This window comes from Malurus melanocephalus, unplaced genomic scaffold (genome assembly GCF_030028575.1).
Source record: "Malurus melanocephalus ecotype Western Australia unplaced genomic scaffold, MMel_1.1 scaffold_238, whole genome shotgun sequence".
NCBI classification, from domain to species: domain Eukaryota; kingdom Metazoa; phylum Chordata; class Aves; order Passeriformes; family Maluridae; genus Malurus; species Malurus melanocephalus.
Window position 1 is genome coordinate 32,672 of NW_026623470.1, and position 24,815 is coordinate 57,486.

Below are 24,815 nucleotides of genomic sequence, written 5' to 3' on the forward strand. Positions count from 1 at the left end.
CCTCCCGGCCCGGCAGCGGGCGGGGCCGGTGCGAGGCGCTCCTCCCGGTCCGGCAGCGGGCGGGGCCGGTGCGAGGCGCTCCTCCCGGTCCGGCAGCGGGCGGGGCCGGTGCGAGGCGCTCCTCCCGGTTCAGCAGCGGGCGGGGCCGGTGCGAGGCGCTCCTCCCCGCCCGGCAGCAGGCGGGGCTGCCCCGGGCCCGCCCATCCCCGCCGCTGACGTGGCGCTCCCCTCGCACGGCGCATGCGGTCGCGGCCCTTCCGGAGCGGAGCAGGATGGTTCTGCTGGAGAGCGAGCAGGTGCGGGGCTGCGGCCCATCGGGAACGGGGACCAGCCCCGTGTGCCGCCGCGGAGGGAGTGAGGGACAGAGGGAGAGAGGGGGGCCCCGCAAAGCCCCGCGGTGACACCAGGCCTGCGCCGGTCCCGGCGACATGGGAGCCGCTGCGGGGGAGGGGAGCGGAGCGGAGCGAGCGCCGCTGTGTCCGGGGGCTCTGGCTCGGCGGGGCAGAAGCGCCGGGGCCGCGGGACCGGCTGGGGGGCTCGGAACTCGTGTTCGAAGTCAGAACCGCGGGCYGGGCCGCTCCGGCTGGGACCTCGTGTCCTGCAGCTTCAGCACGGGGAAAACCRGGAGTTGGCTTCTCTCGGCGCTGCCTCCCGCGGGAAGGAAAGAGCCCGARTGGAGCTGGGCGCTCGTGTGGCGGCTCCCAAACACGGCTCGGTCTCTTTCTCTTGCAGTTCCTGACGGAGCTTACCAGGCTCTTCCAAAAGTGCAGGACTTCCGGGAGTGTTTTCATAACGCTGAAGAAATGTAAGCTTTGAGTCTGTTTGGATTAAAGAGGTGTTTCTCTAAATCTGACTGAGTGTTGTCAGCAAGTATTTTAAGCGATACGGTTGGTAATCTGGGGAGTCAGAAAACAAAAGCAGCCATAGGAACAAGTCAGTCAGCTAGAACTACCAGCTGCCAGCTGTAGGACTAATAGTACTAAGTACTACTAGTACTAATTTTTTAGTAAGACTGTATTTCAGACCAGGAAATACTGGGACTTTCTGATTGTTATTAATGGAAAATCGTTAGATTTCTGTAAAAGGAGTTGTAGTGTTGCTTTTGTGTTCGTATTGCTGTGGTTCCTGGCTAGCTGGCACTACCTGAGGGCCCCTTGTCGAGGCAGCAGGGTGACGTGCATTTAAAGCATGCTGCTGCTCAAGCAGGTGGGGCATACAGCACCTTGGAGTGAGGGTTTTTTTTCTGGCAGACACAGTTAATGGAACAAATCCTTCTGGGGTTACAGAGTGAGGGGTCTGTGAGCAATTTCTCAGCAATATTAGTTCAGATGGCCTGAAATTCCAGGGTGTTTTTCAGATCTCCATGAGCAGTGTTTAACATCTCAAAGCATAAGACATCTGTTGATTTTAAAAGAATAAARATTCTTACTAAATAAAGAATAAAAATTCTTCTTCAATACAGATGATGGTCGAACAAAACCAGTCCCACGCAAAGGCCACGTAGAAAGTTTTGAACCAGCAGACAATAAGTGTCTCCTAAGAGCAACTGATGGAAAGAAGAAAATTAGCACAGTGGTAAGTGACAGCTTTAAGTTTGAAAGATCAGTGGTTCTATGTGTTCTTCATTTAGTGCTCCATATTTTATGTGAAATTTGAGAAAATGTTAAAGTTGAAAACCTGATGTTTACTTTGAATGGGGGATTGGGAAAGGCTTTAGGTGACCTTASGTCTGCTCTGTAATGTGACACAAGGAAAAATGTTACTTGGAGAAGTAGTTGAGAATCTGAGCTGCAACTGCAGTTCCACAAGTGAATCTAACCTTTCTTTGAATGCTTCTTCACATTCTTCCCATTTGAAAATGCATTAATTAGGGATGAATGGCCTCTAGAGGGTTTTCAGGAGTGTTTTCAGTTTTCTAAATCAGTGAAGGCCTATGACATACCAGTACAGCCTACTGAATATGATTAATTGATCCAACTACTGCTAAAAAAAAGATGGTAACTGGTGTGTTAGTGTGTATTGATACTTGGTCTGTAATAGAAGCCACTTTTTATGGTTAACCTCCAATATTACTTTTGTAGGTGAGTTCAAAGGAAGTAAATAAATTCCAGATGGTAAGTTTTGTATGTCTTTTATCTTTCCTATAAGTAGTAGCAGTGGTCAGTTGGAAGCATTGGACAGCTGTGAACAGGTTGATTCTGTGCTGAACTGCCACAGAAATGAATAGAGACTCCTCATCCATMTTAATCTGTTTTTTWAAAAATCCTKTTTTWTTTTATCTAACCTCAGGCATTGGTTTAGAAACAGTATTTTCTTGGTTTAGGGTGTAAGAACATGATTCTCTGGGAAAAGGCAAATAATTAGCCATTAGTAATATATAAAATGTTGCYTCTTGCATACTGTCATTTAAGTATATGGGCTTTTTTTAATGGTTTCAATTGTTCTTTCAGGCATATTCAAATTTGCTAAGAGCCAACATGGATGGCTTGAAGAAGAAAGACAAGAAAAGCAAGGCCAAGAAGAGTAAAGCAACTCAGTGACGGAACAGTGTATCACCATCGCTATAATAGACTTGACCCTTGCTCAAAGCAAAGTCCATTTCTTTTTGAGTTACCACTTGTCTTTGGCTTTCCTTCCAGCAGGATACTGGGATGTTGTGATCAGTACTTTTGTTTACACTGAGAACAGGGGTGCTTTCTTTGGATGGTTGTATGGCAGGAGTATGTACAGCATTATATTGAAAGAACTTTACACTCAGCTGGTTTGTACTTACACTGCTGCTGTTTTCTCTGCAGTGTAAAACGTATTTCGAGGGTAGCACAGGGTGAAGAGAAATGCACCGTACCAGAAGTAAAATAAAACTGGAGCAGGAGTCTTGGTGACAGATGCCCAGTTTTATAGATGAACATCAGTTGTTCTGGGGAAAGCAGGTGCCAACATATTATCAGAAACAGCTGCTTTCCTGTTTCTGTCTTAATCTGAGGGACATGTCTACATGATGCAGTGCAGATATCTGTAAGGCAGCCAGCAAAGTGCTCAAGTTCTTGCAGAGCCTACACTCCTTGCTGATCCAGCTGTTCTGATCCTGGCTCAGGGTTGGGAGAGGATAGGGCTCTCACCATGTTCCCTTCAGACATGGCTTAAAAATGCTCATGTCACTTAAACTTTTTTTTTTTTTTGTTTATTATCCTTCACTATATACAGGGATCTGAGTTTTCCTTCCTTCATATGACCAGATGTAAAAAGCAAATATGTAATTGCTTCTATTAAACATTATGAGAAATAGATTTAGTTGTAATGACTGATGTGACTTGTCTTGGTCTTTAACTTTGCCCTCCTTGCTACAAGAAACAGTAGAAAAACTTAAGTATTTATTAATGTACAATGGCACTCAAATGAGTTAGAATTGAGGTGCAAGTTATTTAAACAGAAGGTAYCAAGTGGGGAAGGAGGGTAAACACCAGTGTATTTCCAGAAATCCTTAATATTTCTGCATGTTCATTCTAGTGTTTTTATGTGAAATATAATGTATAGCTAACTATGGCTGCTGTAAATCATCTTAGTTTCTCAGCTTCATTCATCATGATGGGGTTGTGTTACAGTTTAGCTTCAAGAAGGTAATTAGAATATTCCCATCATTGCTATGACTTTGACTTCAAACTTAATTTGACAACTTGGGTAAAGGAAGGTCAAAACTTTGGTTATGCCTCAARCACATGGTAGTTTACTGTTTCCAAAGTCTTGGATTTAGGTTCTGCAGGTGTGAAACAAGTGTTTCTGTGTATCAGGTCTTCATCTCACAGAAGCTGCTGTTCGATTTAATTGGAAAAGTACAGACAGGACAAGCGCAAGCAGCCAGGCAGGCGAGTAAACTCCCAGCCTAAAATCTGCCATATTTTATATATAAACTAAACCAGTAGGTTAAAAAAAACCCAACCAAACAAAACACACAAAAAGCTTGTAATGAGTATTTCAATAAGGCTCAGCAGTTTTTATTACATAAAACCTCAAAAATGTTTAAAACTATCTGTGAGAGGTAATTCATTCTCTCAATTCTAGACATTTCTCATTGCAGTACTACTGTTGCATAAAAGGCATTCTGAAACTATTTTTTGAAAGTAGCTTTACACCTGTACAGCTGATTTTTGTAGCATGCAAGAATTGCATGGTAATATGTATCTGGCTATAGTCAGACTTGCTCCTTAATTGCCTATAAAACAATTACTCCCACATTTTGACAGAATTTAGTTTTATATTTGTCATAGTTTAGGAATGTCATTCTGTAGTGCTCCAACAGAAACCATGTAGTGCTACTCACTATCCCCTCCCCTCGCTGGTGGCTGGAGAGGAGAATTGGAGGCACAAAAGGTGAAGAGCACAGGTTGAGGTAAGAACAATTTACTGGAAACAGCAATGATAAGAAAACAGTAACAGCAATACTAATGGCAGAGGGTACAGGAAAGGTGAACAAGTCCCACAGAAACAACACTACCCAACTGCTCCCTCTGCCACGGGGCTGTGCCCACCTGGAAGGGACCTTGAAGGCCCCCAGCAATGATGTGAGGTGCTACAGATCAACCTCTGGGTCCTGGCCATGCCCCCTCCCAGCTACAGCAAAAATTAACGCTGTCCTGRCCAGAACCAAGACAACATTATACGTGAAATTCAGTCTGGACAGAAAAAGGCACTAGTTGCCTGTCTTGTGTTATTACAGCTTCTTGAAATTCCTTTTGACAAAACGCTGTTCATTTGTAAAAGCATCCCATAAAAGATGCTTTAAGTACTAAAACAAAACCTTGTATTCGTCTTGGTAACTGTACAGGATAAGTGCAGGAACCCTGCAGAGRGAAGGAAAAAAAGAATTTTAAAATTTTCAAACTGTGGATTCAAATGCTACAATTCTTGTGACAAATCCTCACAAGATAGTAAAGACTGAGTAGAAAATCAGTAAGTTTTAGTGTCTTTGGCTGTGACTGCAATTCTCCCCCCATCYTTTTTCCATTCATCTTGCCTGTTCAGTTTTCACTTCAGTGATCTGAAGGCTTATAGCTAAGTAATGCTCAGGCCTCAAATGGRATAGGAAGACTGTTAGGGACTATTTTACATTCATACCCAACATTGCATGGAATATTATTTATATGYAATAATTGGGTTCTGTTGCTCCCAGTCTTGTAAACCCCATGAAGAAAATAAATGCTCCACTCGATAGTTAGCTGCCTTAGCAAACAGCAACCCTGAAGCAATTTTGGCCCAACTAAGAAAAAGGAACCAAAATTTTAATCTTCTTTAAGGGTTAAGCAGTACCTTCAGGTGGAACAAAAGTTTAAAAATGTACTAGAAATGAAACCTGTAATTGGGCAGAAATACCTAGGTCTCACTCTATACCAGTACATGCAACATTTGACAATTTGAGGTTTAAAATTTGACATACTTGCCAGTATCCAACAAGGAGATTGTGAGTTGAACATAAATGGTTTTATGCTTACAACACAGAAATGGGCTTTACATGCATGAAACTGGGCGCTCTCCCAAACTGTGCTTGACTGGCATCATATTATTTAAAAGCAAGAGGAATTAAATGTGCTCATGAGTTTTAACAGACAAGCTGAGTCCCTCTCATCAGAAAAGAGGGCTTTTATGTAGCAGTATAGGTATATTATACATACATATATTGTATATTTACATGTACAGAAGTATATCTTTTATGGATAGCAGGACTGTACATAGTTGTCTGCTATTCAGTTTTATTAATACAGCAACAAGTGAGATAAAAGTGGCAATAAATTGTGGAGCTTCTTGAGAAGACTTARAAAAATGAAGAATTTACATGGTCAAGAATTTACATTTTATCAGTAAGTGACAGTGACCAGTCAATTCTTCCTATAGTTTTGAAGGAACTATACACATTTCCTGAGTATTTCTATTAGCTTCAGAAAGAGGGGAAAGAGGGAGAGAAATTAGGAGCAGCTTATCTAGTAATTTGAATGCAGAAATAATGGAGGCAGTTTATGTACCCATAAAAGTGTAACAAATTTTTACCTCTTTTCCATTTTGATACTGTAAATTTCATCACAAATGGCTTGTAAATATGAACATCTCTGTTTGGGCCATCGTGACACCAGCTGTCTCACAGTAGCATCAAAGGCCTGTCTATCTCTGTCAAGCTAAGAAAAAGAAAAATTGACATGGAACTATGCTAGTCTCATACTCTTTTGTGAAGGAAATACTTCTCCCAGTAGGTGCAGTCTTCTAAATATTGTGTATTGTCAATACTCTTTAAACAGCTTTCAAAGATTACAAATGTCAGCAACTTGATWTAATTTTTTTATTTAAAAAAAATACTAAGAATTTAGTGAACAGTTTCTTAACACATTTCAGTGCTAGAAAGGCATAAGCAATGAAAAGGGCTCTGTTTTGGCAGTGCTGGAGAGAATATAATAACTGTCATGATCATGCAAGGGTGATCAGAAGCGAATGATGCAAGCTGATCGTGTGCATATGTAYTTAACSTTTTTTTWAAATAAAAGCATTTTTTTAAAAATGCTAAACTCCATGAGTTACACAGACTGGTTGAACTAAATATTTTGAAAATGACTTGAAATGTTTTACTGGGTTTTCACTACCAGACAAGCACCATTTCAGAGCAGCAGATAAAAGGTTCCAGATAGCATGCCATTCTTGAGTTTGKGTTTTTTTAGGGGGTGGAGAGGCATCCATCTCTCTTTTAAGAGCTTCTGCATTTAAAGCTAGTGGTSTCATTCGAGAAAAGAAGAAAGCTTTGTCTTTCCTGTTGACATCTCCCACCCACCACTGACCAGTTCCCAAATTKTTAAAGGTGTTATTGTAATACTTATACATCCCCTTCTTATCTTGGCTTCACTAAGGGATGTTTTCAGCTACTGCAACTGAAACAGTTGCCTCTGTATTTTGGGCTCTCCATCAACATCTTTAARAAACACTTTTGTTGAAACCACTATTAATGCTTATTGGTTCAGGAAAAAAGAGCAGTGAAGATTTAATTATAGGTAACAATTCTGGAGCTGGTGGGGGGAGGAACAAACCTTAGAGCTTTGAATTAGGACTTGCTCACGTTGTCTTGTGTAACTTGGACATTTGACAGCAAGTTTTTTCTAGCCTCAATCAGGCTCCCCGGGTAAAAAAATCCTTTCAAGTTTTAAAACCTAATTCAAACTTGMAAGAGAAATCTACAAGGAGTGAATTTTACCGTCCACTTCATTGCTAACAGAATTTATCATCTATTGTGTTCAATTAGAGTTCTAATGACAATACTTAATTGCTTACCTCTAATGATAAGAAGTGTATCAGAGTTGCTTTTGGCAGATCAACCTGTAAAAATACCAAGGAATCAATAGTTAACAGTTCTCTGTTATCAGTTTGCCCGCTAGAGATCAGCTATATTGAAGGGAGTCAGACTTGCTGATTTCCAGAGAAGCACTCATGCTGATAGAATTGGGAACTAAGAAAGGTTTTAATAATTTCAAACTATTCATGACAGATTGCATCACAGAAAGTTGCACAAAGGTGCAGGCAAGTAGGCAGTTRTGTTTCTTGAAAAGCATATACCATTTTAAAGTCCTTTGTGACATGGTCAATGAAGTCTAAAAGCTCACACAAACGAGAACTATGTTGGCTTCAATGGAAATGCAAATCTAGTAGGAACAAGTTATTACAKCACCACAGTAGTTTGTGTAACTACAGCTTTAGAGTTTACAGCCAAATATTTCTTAAATTTTATCCCATACAACTGTCCCATACACAATTTGAGATAYTTTTCAAGTATTAGAGAAATAGGCCAGGGATCTCATTTAAGCAGAAGTTTGAAGGCAATTGGTAGTAATTTGTTCCAGACAGGAACTGCATCATCCACTTCAACAACGGAATTAGTTCAGGCTTCTGCCAAATACTTACTGCTAAAATCTCAATCTCACTTGTTTTCTGTTGCAGGCTAGAAATGAATGTCTGAAKTCTTGTTTGTACCTGGGAACAAAAGATGGGCAAAAGTAAAATACAGTGCTTGTGTGACATAGGTTGGGAATACTGATTTTGTGTTTCATGGATGAGAGCAAAAGAAGCTGCTTCTAACAAGGTGTAGAACTATTTAAACTAATGTTTGTATAATTTTCAGTAAAAATTTCACATTAATCCTTGATGAGCAGAGAGGAAGGCGACTGGGGCTGAGCCACTCTTGCAGCAATGGTACACACTTGATAATACTGGCACAGTGCGAAAGCAGACAAAACAATCTGGATGCCCACATAACTACTAAAACTGCCCTTCTGTTTCTGGGTGTTAGATAACTTTCAAAGGAATGTGAGAACCTCTGACTGGACACAGTGAATCACCTCCACCTAAAGAAGGAGGCTGGTTTTTGACAGCCAAACCAAAATATGGGTCATGCCTTGTAACACCTTTTTTCAGAGCAAGTTAGTGGTTCTGCAAAGGTAGCACTTTACACATGAAGCTGCAGCTTTGCATTATGTTATCTTTTACACCTTGGAAAAGTTGCTTTTACATATTCAAAACCTGAAAACAGTAAGTCTGTTTATCTCRAAACTCAGAGAATAACATCCACTTCTTTATTTGAGTTCTGAGAACTATTAATTGGGAAGATTTTTTTGTTGCATATCCAAGTTTAGACKGAAAAGGAGATAAGATTACAATTCTGTTTTACTATGCACTCTAAATATCTTGAGGCTAATAATCCTAAATGAGAAAATTGACATTTTTTTCAAGCACCACTGAATCTTCATTACTACAGTATGTTTTAGGCAGTGTTGTGGGGATTTTCTGTTACTATTTTGTGGCTTTTTTGTTTGTTTTTTAAAATCTGCAATTTTTTCTTAGACCTTTAGTTTGAGACAACTAATGAAATAAAATACATACATAAAGTATCTTTTACATACTACAGATTAAAAGTATTATAAACGTGCATCTTTATGTTGGTTTTGTCTCAGGTAGAGTTAACTTTCTTCACAGTGGCTGGTATGGGGCTCTGTTTTGGATTTTTGCTGAACACAGGATTGATATTGCTGAGCAGTTAATCACTGATATAGGTAAGTAASGAAGCAATAGCTGGTACAAGACTATTAGTCACAGATGTAGAGACTAAAGTTAAAAGAATTTTCCAAAATCTTCCCCCACTGCTGCAGAGATTCCTTTTTGTTTTAAAAAAGTCTAAGTTGTTTGGTTACACACAGAGCCTTTTCTGCTTTTCCTATGGCCACGCTGGYGAGGAAGCTGAGGGTGCTTGGATGTCAGGAGGAGACACAGCCAGGACAGGTGACCCCAAAGGGATATTCCAGACCATCATGCTCAATACATTAAGCTGGGGGGAAGGAGGAAAGGGGGACATTTGGAGTGATGGTGTTTGTCTTCTCAAGTCACTGTTAAGTGTGATGGAGCCCTGCTCTCCTGGGGATGCTGAACCCCTGCCTGCCCAGGGAAAGCACTGAGTTAATTCCCTGTTTGGCTTTGCTGGTGTGCACAGCTTTGGCTTTCCCTATTAAACTGTCTTTATCTCAACCCAGGGGTTTTGTGGCTTTTACCCTTCTGATTCTCTCCCTGATCCTGCTGGTGGGGAGTGAGTGAGCAGCTGCAGGGGCTTGGCTGCTGGCTGGRGTTAAACCACRACAACCTTTAACACACTTCAGCATTTAGGGAGGGAAAAAAAAAGGAAGTTCCAGAACCATGGTTCCTAGTAAAGTAGGATTTCTCATACATATGCACAATCATAGTTGAGACACGAGGTTACGGATAATCCATAACATCCAAAATGTTAAAAAGGGTGGTCTTTCCTTTCAACTTTTGTCTTGTTCCTAGTCTACTTTATGAATAAAGAATACACGGGATGAATTTGTGTAAAGTGATAATGGAAGCATGAATTCTGCTGTTCTTTAACTTTCAAGGATCACTTCCGAATACTTATTTKACATGTGTGTACCTGAATTTCTTGACGACGCCTGGCACTGGCAGATAATTTTTCAGGAGCTATAACACTAACATTAGGCACTACAAGAGTTCCATGTGATTCAAACACACCTAAAATGCAAACATAGTATTTTAGTTTATAGTATTTCTTTATACAACAAGTATCAAAAAAATCACAAATATTAATARGCTAAAACCAGTGCAGTACAAGGTCCAAAAATCTGCTGAAAACCTCCAAAGTCTGACAGGATAGAGAGACATGCACGTAAATTCTCCAATGCTCACTTAAGGTTTTGAACGACTGGTTGTTAAGATTAAGAAATTTGGTATTTTGCACCACTGTTTCCTGAAACTAAGAAAAGGTTCCAAATGACTTGCATAATTTTACAAAGAAATGAAGTACACCTAGTATCAAAAAAAGAAAAGCTATTACAAAAATGAGGCAACTATTTAATGCTTGGTCCCATTGCAGAATCAATGACAAAACAAACCATAAGCCCCAGCTTCCCCAAATAATAATAATTAAAATTTGAAATGGCTTATTTTGAAATTCAAATTGCCACTTCTTGAAATCACACACACACACACACACAAACCCCCCAAGTTAAACACGGCCTATTATGCAAAAGCATGTGTGTGTGTGAAGTGTTTCTTTAAAAATAACCACCACCACCCACTGTATCAGTACTCTATAAAACAACTACCAAAATGCCAAACTTCAGCCACACAGTAAGTACTTAATATTATTCTTTATGTACAACTTCTATTATMAGAATAAGGAATGCAAATCCTTAGCTATTCATTTGAAAAAAACATTATTTGTATATTTTTTTGGTACGCCAAAGTGTATGCATACACTTTGGAAATACCAAATGCATACTCTRAGAATCACAAGTCAAGTTATTTTTCATCAAGATGACATTTAAATTTCTCCTYAGCTAGGAAAAATTTGTGAATTTTGGCTTTCCCAGCCTGTTGGATCACTGCATCAATGAATGCTTACAGGGAGAATATTTTGTCCATTGGTCTGAGCACTCAGTTTAGAGAAAAAAAAAATCAGTTTTAGATCAGTTGGAAAAACATTTGGGATTAAGAGGCAGTCTCTCTAATCTGGGGTTCTGCCATAAAACATTTACTTACTTTGTCTTTGGTAATATTTTCCTATAAAATAGTTTTTGAGAAGAAAGAGGAACAGTTTCTATGTTCTGTAAATAGATATTAAATACCTGAAATACTGGTAAATGATCCTTTTTGATTTGGTATTGAAAGACTATCTGAGGTTTCTCTAAAAATAAAGACAGTTAAGGAAACAGATTTACAATTATAAAAAAAACTATAATATAAGACAATGGTTTCAGATTATCATAGATACTTAAATTTAGTTCCAACAGATAAAGAAGTTTACAGATACTACCCAGCACGTATTTATTATTCATAAATAAATTCTATTCAGGAATTGAAATGAAACCATACAAAATCACATTAAAAAGTCAGGTCTAGAAGCAATGTTGAGGATCAGATTAGTTGCAAAGTTAAATAATAAGATTGGCTGAGGCCAGAAAAAGCAGAATGAGAGATGAGTTGCAGGAGACATCAACTACTTGTATAAACTACTGCTTTAGTTCAGCATTTCCAAGCTTAATGATTTCCTTTATTGTTAAGCCTAGTCAGAAAAACTATGGAAGGCAAATCTGTTAAGTTTTTGAATTCTACTTTGTGTGATTAATGCATGTCTATTCCTGCTGCCAATGCACACATATGTATGTACACATACAGAAATACATCCAGATGTGTGTAAATTATTTACTTATAGAGGGCTATGTGTAAGTAASAGCTGTACTGCCCAGGCACACAGGAATGATCAGCCTTTCCTGTCATTTCTGTACTAACTTCCACTGGTGACCATAAATAGTAATTGCAATGAAGATGGTGAAGAGGTGCTCCTGTGTACCTCAAGCCTTKGCCAGGCATTACTTTCACTTGTGCCACCACAGCATACAGGTTACACCTCCATTTCACCATACCCTCAGAATGAAAGGGATTTGTTACTTTAATTCTTTGATTACACAATAAACAAATGTAATGGAATTCTGCTCAGTAATAGGGACTTGCAGGCAGCCAGCCAAACACTCACGCTGTTCTAGTTGCATTGAAATAACTGCGTGGCCTTTTAATTTATGAAGCACTATGGTGTGAATGCAGCAGCAGCTAGGGAAATCAGTTTCTTTCTTAATACAATTCTTCTTCCTTTTCCCCTCAAAAGAAATTCAGCAATTTCTTTACCAAATAAAATTAAGGTTTAACTAAACATACGTTAAAATGTTTTAGTTAAAACAAACACATGTTCACTTCTGATTTCGACTATTCACATTAATGACACATTATACTACTTACCTACTACATCTTTCATCACCGATTTTCATCCTCAGTTTCTGGATCAGGTGATCTACTAAGTCAGATTCTAAAATCCTTTTCTCCGTCTGCCTGTCTTTCTCAAAGGATTTCACCTATGATGTAGTTCAATGGTTCTTAAGATTGTTGATTCTTAAAATGGCATACGAATAAACTTAGCAAATTTAATCAAAACTAAATTGTTTCACCCATTAAGGGTGGARCAGTCAAAGGTAGGAAGCTACCACCATTGCCAATCACTGCTAATTGAATCTTGGATTAGATTTCTTTTTCAGCCAACTAATTACTGATTTCTTCTGCATTAGCAAAGCATAAACTAGCTTGACTCCTTGTATTTAACATGTGATAATTGAGTACTGAACAGAATAGTTTATAATTGGAAATACCATATTAGTAATGTAATATTTTTAGTTAAGCACTTACATTAGAATAAGGCTTGCCTTTCAGTTTGCAAAAGTTAAACATTCAAAACTCGGGAATCTGCACCATCTTTATTGGCAACAGATTAATCAGTAACACCACCATTCACCTCATTAACTTCTCCTTTCTTGTTTTTGCTTCAATAAAGCCATATTTAAAAGGTATTTTTAAAGATCTTCTGTAATAGGATTGTGGAGGACTTGATGTATCACAATGTCATCATCAAGATTTATTTATTCTTACAATTWTTGTTTTTACAATAACAGTGAGTAAGAGGTGAAAAATAATTTGGTAAGGGACAACAGCTGTCCTTGCCAGATGCTGTCAAATGGTTAGTATTTTTTCAGTCAAAGAATGAATCTTTATTCAAAAAATAATTATCTTTTCTCTAATGATCCAGAATATTTTAGATCTTTTAATTTCCAAAAAATAACGGTAGCAGAACCACAGGCTGCAGTGCAGAAGGTGGTAATTCATGTTGTGATACAGTCCAGTCTTAGCATCTTAACCTGATTTTACAGAGGTGAAGTGTGTGGTTCTGTCTGTTGGAAGTGCATACATTTGTTTAGATTAACATTTAATTGTATTTCTTTTGTAACATGAAAAGGTGCCAACTGCAAAGATCACKAAGTCAATTTTGTAGATTCAAAGAAATCAAAGATAAGAAAAACCTTTTTCCATGTTAAACCATCGATGGCACAGTCAAGCAATATTTGCACTAGTTTTTGGACTTTCCTAGAGGGAAGGAGGTCTGTGAGTAACAGCGCTATGCAGGGATAAAAAAATGTTTAAAAKGTTGAAATCCTTCAGAATAACATTTCTACCACTTAACAACCAAAAGTGCATTTRCCTCCACTTCCCTTACTTAAATGTAATTTATATTGTATTAATAATAACTTTAAACAATAAAATAATGCARAAGAAGAGATGATAAATTTGAAACACCATCAAGCATCCTCTGGTCCCACAGTTACCTTCACATGACTTCCTTCTTTATCAGACACCAGAGCCACATATGTAATGCCAGAGCATCTGCAGTATTCCTGCAGTTCTTCCTGGGACTAAAATGTGAACAGAGGAAGGGGAAWGAGACATTATTTTGACAGATTATAAAATGACCAATTACACTACCAAAGTTTCCTGTCTTTAATTTAAGWAACTTGATATGCAACTATCACACTACTTACGTAAGCTTCAGAGAAAAGAAAGCTTTATTAACAACCTGAACAGATGAAACTTCATTATGCATGTATTTATCCACYCAATGCTTGCTAAAATTGAAATCTAAGTTACGCTTACAGAGAATGCCTACACCCTGCAGCACAAATTCCCCCATGGAAGRGCTACCTGTACCTAGAAGTGCAGGGTCCAGGTAACTGTAAAACTGTGCAATGGAACATCAGTCAAACAGTCACCACCCTGCTGCCTGCAGCTTTCAGTACCAGCTCAGTCCTGCACGGCTGGAGGTCTCCCATGAAAGCTGAGTCCAGCTGGGTTCATGTAAACCTGAGGCTATGCTGACTTAATCCAGCACTGGGCTGCAAGGCAGCATTAGACAGAGGCAAGAACTACCCTAATCTTCATTCCTTATAAACAAAAATATCCCAAACCAAGAAATTCCAAAGTMGGTGACCACAGGAAAAGTATGTGATCTGAATTTTTTCAGTCCTGAGGGAYTGAAACTCTTGGTAACATTATGGCAGAAAGTTACAAGAAAGTCAGACAAATAACTGAATGAGCTCAAAACTTTCTGCCCTGCAGCACATGACTTGGAAGGGGCAACTGCAGAGTCTCTCTTTTGTTAGTCAMCAACTGGCACATTTAAAGGTGAAGCAGATTCACAATCCTCAGGTAAGTGTCACCACCAATAAAAGGGACCGATTTCAGTGTTGTCACAGAGCCCTACCTCACTGGATTGTAGTCAGCTGGCTAAAGCTCTGTTTGGTTTCAACTGCACATAAAAGGGCACAACTCAGCTTGCTGCTCTCTCTTCCCCTCCTACTACACATCTCTTCAAGGACCATCTGAGGACCCATCTATTAGCTCAGTCTGCTAAACTGCATTTCTAACAGTAGAATGAAGTCAATATTCCCTCTCTATTTGATAGTCTTCAGCTATCTGGCTATTTAAAAACTCAATCTACTGTTCTGCTCTTGATGTACCCCTTATTAAGAATTTAATTTCCTAAGGGATCCTTCTTCACACTTCTAAATACTCTGGAAGAATGCTACAAGGCCAGTGAGAGGCTGACTTTCCTGACATTACTGTATCTAAACAGCACCCTGCATGGTCAGCATTATGAGTCTGTACCTTCATAAAAACAGAAAAATACCCCAAAAATGATGGTTTCAGTCTGTGCTAATCTKGGAGAACAATACTACAGTTAACACATGGAGATAAATATTCTACCTGGGACCAGTCATACATTATTTCAGCTGGAATTCCTGCAGTCCAGAGCTTCTGAACAATGTTGATAGCTCTACCCATTGACATCTGACCAACACTTACAACCAGTAAGTCACATGAGCTGACAGAAACCTGAAGGGAAAGTAAAACAAGGAGACAATATTAGTCACATGACCACCTTTCCCCCTTCATAAGGCAGTTAAAGTAACAAAGATGGACAAACATACCAACATTCATCAAAATGCATCAAGATAGAAGATAAAAAAGGGGTTAGATCCACTTCTCTTAACAGCTATAATCCTCCTAAGCACGACTGAAAGTCACTGAAATTCAATCTTTGATGCAAAGCACCTCCACAGACTCAGCCTGCCAAGTATCCCAGCCTATTGTGTTCTTTCCTTCCCACTCTCCTTGGCAATGTTAATTTATTCATATAAAGAAAGGATAATAAAATACACATTCCACAACCAAGTGAAGATGTGTGACACTCTACAAAGTAGCCAATATTCTAAAAGTTTCTTTCCATCTTCATCTTCTATATTTTTATAAAGGGAGAAGTAGTTGGGGAAAAGAAATACTAAATACCAACAGCTGTACTCTTCCATCTGAAAGAATACACAGGTTGAGAAAAAGATCCCATTTAAATTGAAGATAAAATGATGTAAGCCAGAAGATTGTGTCTTTTCTTAATTCTCATTTACTCAATAGCTGTATGTAGAGAAACACAAAAGAAAACAGGTCATCTTGATATCTGCCTTCTATTTAAGTACTGTATTATTTTGGAACACTTTTGAACATCTTATTTTTTGCCCATCTGTAGCAACAATGAACTGTCAGAAGTAAACAAACAAATCCCCCAATTCCAAAAAAGTGACTTACAGAATCCTCCACACTGGAAACAGCAGCAGTTATTTTATCTATAGCTATGCTGACTCCAACAGCTGAAGGAACTGGTCCTACTGTCTGTGGCCCTCTAAACTGTGGAATCTCAAGACAAAAACAAAATGGAAGAYGAAATAATTATCTTGGCAAAATGTCAATCTTTTCGTGGGTTAAAAAAAGGTCTAAATTTACTAGAAGAGATGAGCGCATACCAGATGATCGTATCTGCCCCCTGCAGCAAGAATTTCAGGCACAGTTCTTTGTCTTCTTTTGATGTATGCTATAAACTGAAAGATAATACCGTTGTGCTGCTGTATTTTGTAAACTAGTCCCAGATTTATGGAAATCTGTAAAATAAAAACAAGTATGTGCACGTGTTTAATTAATTTCCTGTTAGCTGCACAGATAGAAAACACTGTTTTCACATAAGGAAGACATATGGAAACATTTCTTATCTCCAAAAAATTAAAAATACAATAAAAAATAACGATATGATGCTTTAATCTTAGAGCATCCCAAGAAACCTATAGCACAAAATCCAAACAGCAAGTTTCAAGGAAGGTGGTGGCCTTTAACAGTCRTTAGATTTCTGTATTTTTTAAATATTTACAGTTTGTTTCAAAATTTAATAAAACCCCTACTTTATGCCTTAAGTAATGCCTTCATTCTTGGTTGGGGGAAGAAAAAAAGGTCTGAGCGTCATTAGACAGAAGTTAAGCCAGAGATTTGTGACTGGAAGAGGTCTTACTTTTAATATGTATCTTATAAAAAAAAAAGAAGAAAAAAAGGAGAAATATCAATGCCAGTACTATTAGCAGCCATCAAAAGAAACTTACATGCACTATTTTTATTCTAAAATATCATTAATTTGTTTCCTGGCAAATTGCAAGGCCCAGAAGCCTGTAAATCCTTTAATTTATTAGCACAATATTTTACAAACCTGAAGTTTTATTCCCAGCTGCTTTAACAGACCAATGATTTCCTCTAAATCCTTCATGCCATGCTTCAACAGCTGGGTGACACCTGGCTTTTGTTTTATCATTGTGTTTAGAAATGGAAACACATTACTTGCTTCTCCCTTCTGCTCAATGAATCTGTAAAGTCGAGAAAGCTAAAAACAAAAAAACAAAATTATAAACATATGAACATAAAACTCATAATAGGTCTCATCTAAGGAAAAATGAAATCTGACTTTATATCTGTAGGAGTAAGACATTTGCCTTTTTTGTTTGTTTTGTCTAGCAGCCTGTTTTAAATAGTGGAGTTGAGGAAAAGAATAGACAGACACAAGTCTCAAGAAGTTAACTTTAACTCTGTATATTCATCAGTATTTTCAGAGAAGATTTTTTAAAGTTTCTCTCTRTTCTGTTAAATACCACTCTACATGCTAAATACCCTTTATTAGTTTCCACAGTGTGAGAACTATGTTTAAACAGCAAACTTGTAAAGCTGCAATACTGACTTGCAGAGAGAACAAAGAACAAAATCAGACCATATGCAAAGAGAATGATCTATTTTAATCAGCACATGTAACAGATTATTCTTTTTATCCTGGTTGATTAAATTACAAAGAAAATAAAATATTATTGACCTATGRCAAATTACAGGGAAAGTAACACTGAATTAAAATCACTTACACTATTTGATGTGAGAGAAAGATTACAGAATTTGGCTTCTACTTCTCTTTTAGTTAGCTTTTCAGTCTACAAGAAAAACAGATTAAAACAGCATTTGGTGGGGTTTAATATTTTACCATAATTATTCAAATCAATTTCATCTATATTCTGTGCTTATAAAGTAGAAAAGACCAAACTGATATTAAGATACATTTTAAAGTTTTTACTGATTAGCCTGTCAGTTCTTAGTCATACACGTGAATAATTCTCTCATAAATATGCGTTCAAAAACAATCTTAAACCATCCCAATCCAGAAGTAACAAAAAAGTAATTAATCTACTTTTACAGCCCAAAGATAGCCAGCCTTTTTATGCATCAACAGTATACTCCTGGTTATGCTGGCAATGGACTGTTAGTTATTTTTACAGATACTTTACAGTGATGATTATAGAGGTTAGCTTAATAACTAATGCCTTACCACAGCATCATAGAGAATAATGTAGACTTGATTGAGTTTGTCCTCTGGTATTCCACAGTGCAAAAGTATAGCTTTCAGTAAGGCAGTGTGGTTCAAATAAATACTGTAATTTCTTTCCTAACAAAGTATTAAAAAAAAGGAAGAAAGAAATGAAAAACGCAAGTTTTACTCACATTCTGTTTTGCTTAAAAAAACCCCAACCCACACAAAACAAAAAGGCTTCCTAAAATTTAATAATAATTCAAAATTAACTTAAAATCTCTTCTTTCACTACCTTACCTTCCATCTCTAACCAAAGAATGGCAAGTCTTGTCCCATTCTACAATAATCACTTGCCTGACAGAAGAAATAYATTATTTCAATGATACTTTAAAGGATTTATTATTTCCTTTGCACATAAACCTATGCTTCATTTTAAGTTTGCCTATGAAACATACTTTTTATTTAAATGACAGTTTTCTGTAACTGACTGTAGATTAAATGTGAAAATAGTTCTGTACTTGCTAAGGTTAAAGGAAGTATCCTTTTATAACACATTAGACTAAATATTTAGTTAGATAAAATTTTGGATGGAAAAGAGAGGAAAGGGGCTGATTAGAGAATCTACCTGTAGCACTGAAAACTCTTGAATGATTTCTGAAATTGCATAAATTGTTTCTGCTATAGGCAAAAAGCTATTTCCAGTAGATGTAATGATGTCAAATGCACATTCTAGGAGTTCTTTGGGATGACAGCGGTCTAACTTCCGAGGTCTGAAAACTCGCTCTATACAGTATCTAAAGGAAACATTGAAGAATGAATCAGCCTCTTCAGAAGTCACTGCCAAAGCATGGTATCAGKGCAAAGCATCACCTCCACAGCTCTTACCTTTTCAAATTTGTTACATTATTTCTAGCTACAAATCTTGCAAAAGGAATCTGAAAAACAAAATACATGAAAATTGTTGAAACAAAGCAGTTGGTCTGACTGAGCTCTGTAACTGGARATGAATTATACTGTGCAGTTACACTTGTACTCTCCAAAGTAATATAATGCCTAAAATACTTGACATAACCATGTAATATTAACCATCCTTGCTTCAAGTTTTAAATAAACACATGATTTTCACCTATGTTAAAAAAAACCACAAAAAACTCCCGAAAACCAAATGAAAAAAGACTTTGCCTTCAATACGTGGGTCAGGGCTCCAGCTGGAGCAGGAGTTCATAACTCAGCAGTACAAGAACAGAGATTGAAAGATACACTACTTCAGCAGTCAAAAGAAGTGTAAGCCTAAACCAAATTCCACCACAGCACCCTTCAAACCCAGCTCTGCCTGGAGAGATGATGCTACTTACTCTGAGGTCATAAGGAAGCATTACCAGCATCCCRCTGTGGTCCATGAAATATGAAGCTTCATTATGTTCATATAGTTTTTTATTTCGRGGCATCAGCAATGGAGTATGCAGCTTGATAGCTCCTGCACAAAACCAGAAAACACTATTACCTCTCATTTCAGAAACAACTGAAACACAAGAGAAGACAACTTGCTTCACAACAGAAACAACTTGCTTTTCGCAAGTTCATGAACACCCTTGCAGGCCATGACTATGGCAATCCGAATATTTAAAGAACTACATTAAATGTCTTTCATAGACTTCTCTCTTCCACATTTAAAGAAAGAACGTCAACATTTGTTTTATGCGTATCTTGCATGCTTCTTGGGCTCAGMAGGGAGCCCAGAGAGGAAGGAACTGCCAATTCCACAACCCAGCAGAATGTTCACCTTGCCCTCCCTCTCTAAACATGCCCTTTCACAAAAGCATGCACATGAAGCAGATGAAAAACTCTGCAGTTACTCTAAGAAACTCAGCACTGCTTTGCTTTAGAGGTACTTCCATACAGAACGATACTGTTCAGACATGTTGCATCCTCCATCTCAAAAACATAGTAGAGGTCTTTGTGTTTCATTTCAAAACCTCATAAAGACCTTTTTTCTGGCTATATTTTGCAACCATCMATCTGTATGAATCCAATCTTCACTGAAACCTTACTATTAATAATAGCACCACTAAAAAATAGTTTTCTGTTTTAAGTTCTCTTGTCATTCTCAATCAAGTATTACTGAAGTTTAACTCAATTAGATTTCAACATAAACTTCAAAATGAGGAAAAAAGTACCCTGGATAGAAAGAAATTCTTCTAACCATTACAGATGTCAGACACAATCTAATGAAAAAAAAATATAAACAACCAAATCCCCATTATTTTTCCAAAACGATGAAAACATTTCAGTCTCTAAAATGCTGACAAACACTTTTCCAAGTCTGTCAAGCTTTAAAGAGTGGGGGGAGAGAATAAATTTTTCCTTGACTTTGCACTCTTTTGTATTGCCAAACTTCAATCATGGTCAATCAGATTATGATTTACTTGTATAGTTTCCAGTTTCTATTTCAAAATTATCTATTTTTATATAAAATAGTATCATCATAACATAACACAGTTTATAACATTTAATGTGTGATAGTGTCTGCATATATTTTCTTCTTATAAAAAAAATAATTTTAAGCAAATACTATTATTAATGACTGGATAGCGTCCTGGAAAACAAAAGACTATTAAACATCATGGCATCAGATTTGGCTCAGGAAGWTCCTGAACAGCAAATCATTGTCAGGAATGCTATCACTGGAACTACCACTATACACTCGCTCTGYTTCCATGCTCTCTCTTATGCCTTTCCCATTCTGGCTGTTCAAAGAGAGGTTATGGGGCTACAGGGATACCCAGTCTTCTACTACGGAGCTACCCTTGTATTCAGATCCAGATTTTGTGTACAAAGTCTCCACCTCTAAAAGCTCACATAGATTCATCAGAACAACTACACATTCAAAAATATAATAAAGATTTTCACTCTTCTTTCTGTAGAAAATATAAATCATTCAGATTTGATGTTAGTAGCTATTATTGGAATGACAAAACAACAGAAAAAAATATAAAAATATCAAATKATATGCAACTAYTGAAYGTATTTTCTGATTTCTCTTATAGCAGTAAACTCATTTGTCCTTTTAAATCCATTTAATCACAAAAAAGGAAATTAATTACTTTTGTAAACACACCCACCGTGTCTTTTAAATATCCGGCTGACAATCTCACATACATGCTGCTGTATCTTGGCTGCCCAAATAGAAAAACTACCCTGAAACCATCACAAATAAAAAGTACATATATAATGATGAACATTCTATGTAGGCAATCATTCCATGTATTACAGGCAATAAACTATTCTATCTCATCCCACTATAAAAAATTGCAATGCTTACATAATAAAAAATTACTACAGCTTTAGGAAGCATTATTGTACTGTGTTACTTTGAATTTCTTTAGATTTAGAAAGATTCAACAGCAAATAAACTAAGAAAAATCACATCAATTAGAAAGGGAAAAAAACATTCAGAGCCAACACTTTCTGAGACATCCAGTCAACCATTAGTTTGATAGGAATTCAGAGTGAAGAAAGTCATCATCTGGACATAGCTTAAAGCTTTAGCAGCTACAATCAAACACTCATGGTTTCTTCACTAAAGAATGAATCTAAGGCTCAAATAGGAAGTAGATATTCAAACCCACATAGTACAGACTGTAGTTTTAAATGGGAACCAGTGGGAAGGCGAATCTTAAGACATAATGCAATTCACTCAAACGGGCTAGAGGTTTACCCATATAAGCATCTTTTTAAAAACATTAGCACAGCGAAAAAAGTCAAACCCACACATCCCCTGAACAGCCTACAAACCTTCAGCATATCACTGTCATAAGTATAGTCTATTGCTGGAGATATACGCTGTGAAAATATCTGACTCATCATAGTCCGGTAGGCCTTCCCATCCACGTTTGCCAAGGTATGGTGGAGGACTTCGTGCAGTTCAGACTCTTCCATTTGTGGTGGTGGAAGATGTTCACTTTTTAACAGCTCCACAGCTGTTGGTCGTGCYGCAGGATCATGGTTCAGGAGCCACGTAATAACTAATCTCTACAAATTAAATCAAAATTTTATAGATTAGAAACATTTTATAAGTTAACAGTATTTACAASAAACTTGTAGTAGTCACATCAATAACAAATTATGAGACTCTACAGGGGACAAAAAACCAGAATCTGAATCCTTTGGGTGGATATTATTTGCTTACTAAATTCTAAATATCTTTTATTATCATCTGAACAATTTTACTAAACCACAAAAATTATTAGAAACGAGCCTCCTGGGATGACAAAATATATAGTATCCTTATCCTTTGTTATTCCATGTTCCATGGTATGCTAGCTATGGTATCTCTTTATCAACAAAGAAAATGAAAAGCAGAATTGTATGCATGAAAACAAAGATTTGAGAGGTACAAATGYCAGCGAAGGGGGAATCTTCCTGGCATATTTCAACAAAATGTACAAGGTGAAAATGTTTTTATGGTACTAGTAACATGCAGATTGCACATAGAACAAACAACACACAAAAATACTAATGGTCAACAAGAGCTGACTAGGACAAGGATAAAGCTACCTAAAAGATTACACTGCTCCTTATCACTTCAATACTCTGCTCTGGAGGCTTCCACAACTGCTCTTGGCAGCTCTTTCAAATAGGCAAGCTCAGTTGGTTGCTCCCAATCTCCTGTTCTGTGACACAGGTTTCTTTCAAAAAGTTAAACTTAAAAGCTAAACAATTGAGCYGTCATTTCTCTGAGCATAAAAAGTCATAATTGTCCCTCAGAGCTTAAACATGTTCCAGTGAACTCTAAATTTCTTTATGACTGTACCCAGAGAATTTTGTGGGTGAATATACTTCCATGTCAACTTAGAATATTCTTTTGAGATTTTCTTTCCTTGCTTTATTCTAACACCATGTAATAAAAATCTGGCAGAGAATACTGAGTGTGGAATTAAGTAGGAAATTAAGGGAGAAAAATTATAATTAGTGTTTCCTGACAGGGAATACCTAATAGTTAAAATATCTTCAAAATTACCTGCTTTGCATGTTTGACTTCATCAAAGTCCTTAGGAAATACAATTGTAGGCTGACAAAACAAAAAACAAAATCCACATTTGAACTTTAACAGGTAGTCCAGATTGCTCAGATTASTCTCATTTTGAAGTTCTACATATTTAAACAGAGAAACTAAGCATTTCCATTGCCCATGAAAAAAACAAAAAAAAACCCTGAACAAACAAACAAAATCCCCACATGGTAAATTTTATTTGAAGAGTTAAAAGGAAAAAGAATGCTTTGATGTTGTTTCACACAAGGAAAATATAACCCATAATCACAAGCATTTACCAACTACAAATAGCAACTGATTCCKGGCAAAGGCCCACCAGGCCTAAACCTGAGTATACTAAAGAGATTATGCCTTTATCTGACATGTAAAATTTAATTTCACTGACAGAACACTGACTCATGGCAATACCATTAGAATCCACAGTGCATTAAAGGAATGTCAGAGTACCATCTCCAATTTTAGTCTTCACTTTTTATGGTATGTTTTACAACTCTGTTTTTAAGCACTCCCTACGAAAATATTTTTTTCTCTATTTTGGATCCTTTTGTTTCTCTTAACAAATTATTTGATGCACAGAATTAGTGTGTTTTAGGTCTATGTACTTACCAGCCTGAGCTGACCAAGAACAAAGATCCTTTCTGATGCAGTATTCATAGGATGGTAACACATTTCAAAGAATATTATACCTAGGCTGAACAGGTCCACTTTCTAAGAAAGAAAACAAATAAATCTGGGTAAGCTTTGGGGTCCCTTTCAAGCTAAACAATTCTATAACCTCCATTTTGAAAACATTCTTGCTTTGAAATTCAGTTTGTCTCTGCACATAAACAGAATTCTCTTTGATGGAAAAAATACAYCCCTATCTCTCATAATCACAGTCTAGAAATCCAAAAAAGCAATATACACTTTATTACCTTAACTAAAGATTGTAAGCTTTCTACCCTATTTAGTTAAAAAGGTCCTCCACGATTACATGCTTTCAACTTGAAGTTGCTTGCATCTAGTCATGMCCAAGCACAGGCAGAAACACGGACTTGCCCACATCCTTCTACCCTTGGTTTCCTCTCGAAGCAATGTTTAAATCCTGTAATTATCCCAGGAGTCCCACCACACCCTGCTCCACACTGAATTCACCTTTGTCAAGGAGGAATGACCCAAATCATACCTGATACATCTTAGATTCCATGCTACCTTCCCATTAAGTCTGCTCCAGTCATACCTGATTGTATGTGGATTTAGTGCTTCCTTGGACCTCTGGGCTGACATAGAGTGCAGTGCCAACCATCCCTGTCAAGTTACCTATGGGGCAAAAGATGAGAGCACTAGTTTCAAGAAAGTGGGAGAGAAATGCAACACCCATGTCAAGAAAAAACTCATTCATGTTCTCTTTCTGCTAGGTTGGAATGCAGTCCTTACTGAGAGAGAGCCAGCTGGGAACATTTTGACAGACAATTCTTAYCTTCCCATGTCAGGTATCTGTGTGTATCTGTATTGGCTAAACCTATCTATTGCTTTACAGACTTGTAGTAGGTCGGCACACAAATGTTACAACTAAATTTCACTGCTATTACACTTGTCTTCAAATGTACCATCTACTAAAGTTTCCTCAAGGACCCT

General features: G+C 37.5%; 2 protein-coding genes across 2 annotated transcripts in view; one reads left to right on the plus strand and one right to left on the minus strand.

Annotated features, from left to right (window-relative positions):
* Nucleotides 1–210: 210 nt before the first annotated feature.
* SRP14 (signal recognition particle 14) lies at nucleotides 211–3,287 on the plus strand. Its single transcript, XM_057375095.1, has 5 exons — nucleotides 211–296; nucleotides 733–805; nucleotides 1,463–1,575; nucleotides 2,082–2,114; nucleotides 2,451–3,287. Exons 1-5 carry the CDS (start codon nucleotides 273–275, stop codon nucleotides 2,538–2,540), a joined length of 333 nt encoding a protein of 110 aa, XP_057231078.1. The 5' UTR covers nucleotides 211–272; the 3' UTR covers nucleotides 2,541–3,287.
* Nucleotides 3,288–3,962: 675 nt separating this feature from the next.
* EIF2AK4 (eukaryotic translation initiation factor 2 alpha kinase 4) overlaps nucleotides 3,963–24,815 on the minus strand; it is a 37,043-nt gene continuing 16,190 nt past the window's right edge. The window contains exons 18-39 of the mRNA XM_057375094.1: nucleotides 24,418–24,497; nucleotides 23,805–23,906; nucleotides 23,166–23,216; nucleotides 21,941–22,177; nucleotides 21,268–21,343; nucleotides 19,501–19,622; nucleotides 19,031–19,080; nucleotides 18,771–18,939; nucleotides 18,164–18,280; nucleotides 17,706–17,771; nucleotides 17,009–17,179; nucleotides 16,281–16,415; nucleotides 16,066–16,173; nucleotides 15,190–15,318; nucleotides 13,755–13,841; nucleotides 12,343–12,455; nucleotides 11,175–11,233; nucleotides 9,962–10,059; nucleotides 7,930–7,998; nucleotides 7,303–7,347; nucleotides 6,040–6,164; nucleotides 3,963–4,838 (exon numbers count right to left, since the gene is read on the minus strand). Of these exons, the coding sequence (XP_057231077.1) occupies nucleotides 4,784–4,838; nucleotides 6,040–6,164; nucleotides 7,303–7,347; nucleotides 7,930–7,998; nucleotides 9,962–10,059; nucleotides 11,175–11,233; nucleotides 12,343–12,455; nucleotides 13,755–13,841; nucleotides 15,190–15,318; nucleotides 16,066–16,173; nucleotides 16,281–16,415; nucleotides 17,009–17,179; nucleotides 17,706–17,771; nucleotides 18,164–18,280; nucleotides 18,771–18,939; nucleotides 19,031–19,080; nucleotides 19,501–19,622; nucleotides 21,268–21,343; nucleotides 21,941–22,177; nucleotides 23,166–23,216; nucleotides 23,805–23,906; nucleotides 24,418–24,497 (2,264 nt within the window). The 3' untranslated portion in view covers nucleotides 3,963–4,783. The remainder of the gene's footprint in view (nucleotides 4,839–6,039; nucleotides 6,165–7,302; nucleotides 7,348–7,929; nucleotides 7,999–9,961; nucleotides 10,060–11,174; nucleotides 11,234–12,342; nucleotides 12,456–13,754; nucleotides 13,842–15,189; nucleotides 15,319–16,065; nucleotides 16,174–16,280; nucleotides 16,416–17,008; nucleotides 17,180–17,705; nucleotides 17,772–18,163; nucleotides 18,281–18,770; nucleotides 18,940–19,030; nucleotides 19,081–19,500; nucleotides 19,623–21,267; nucleotides 21,344–21,940; nucleotides 22,178–23,165; nucleotides 23,217–23,804; nucleotides 23,907–24,417; nucleotides 24,498–24,815) is intronic.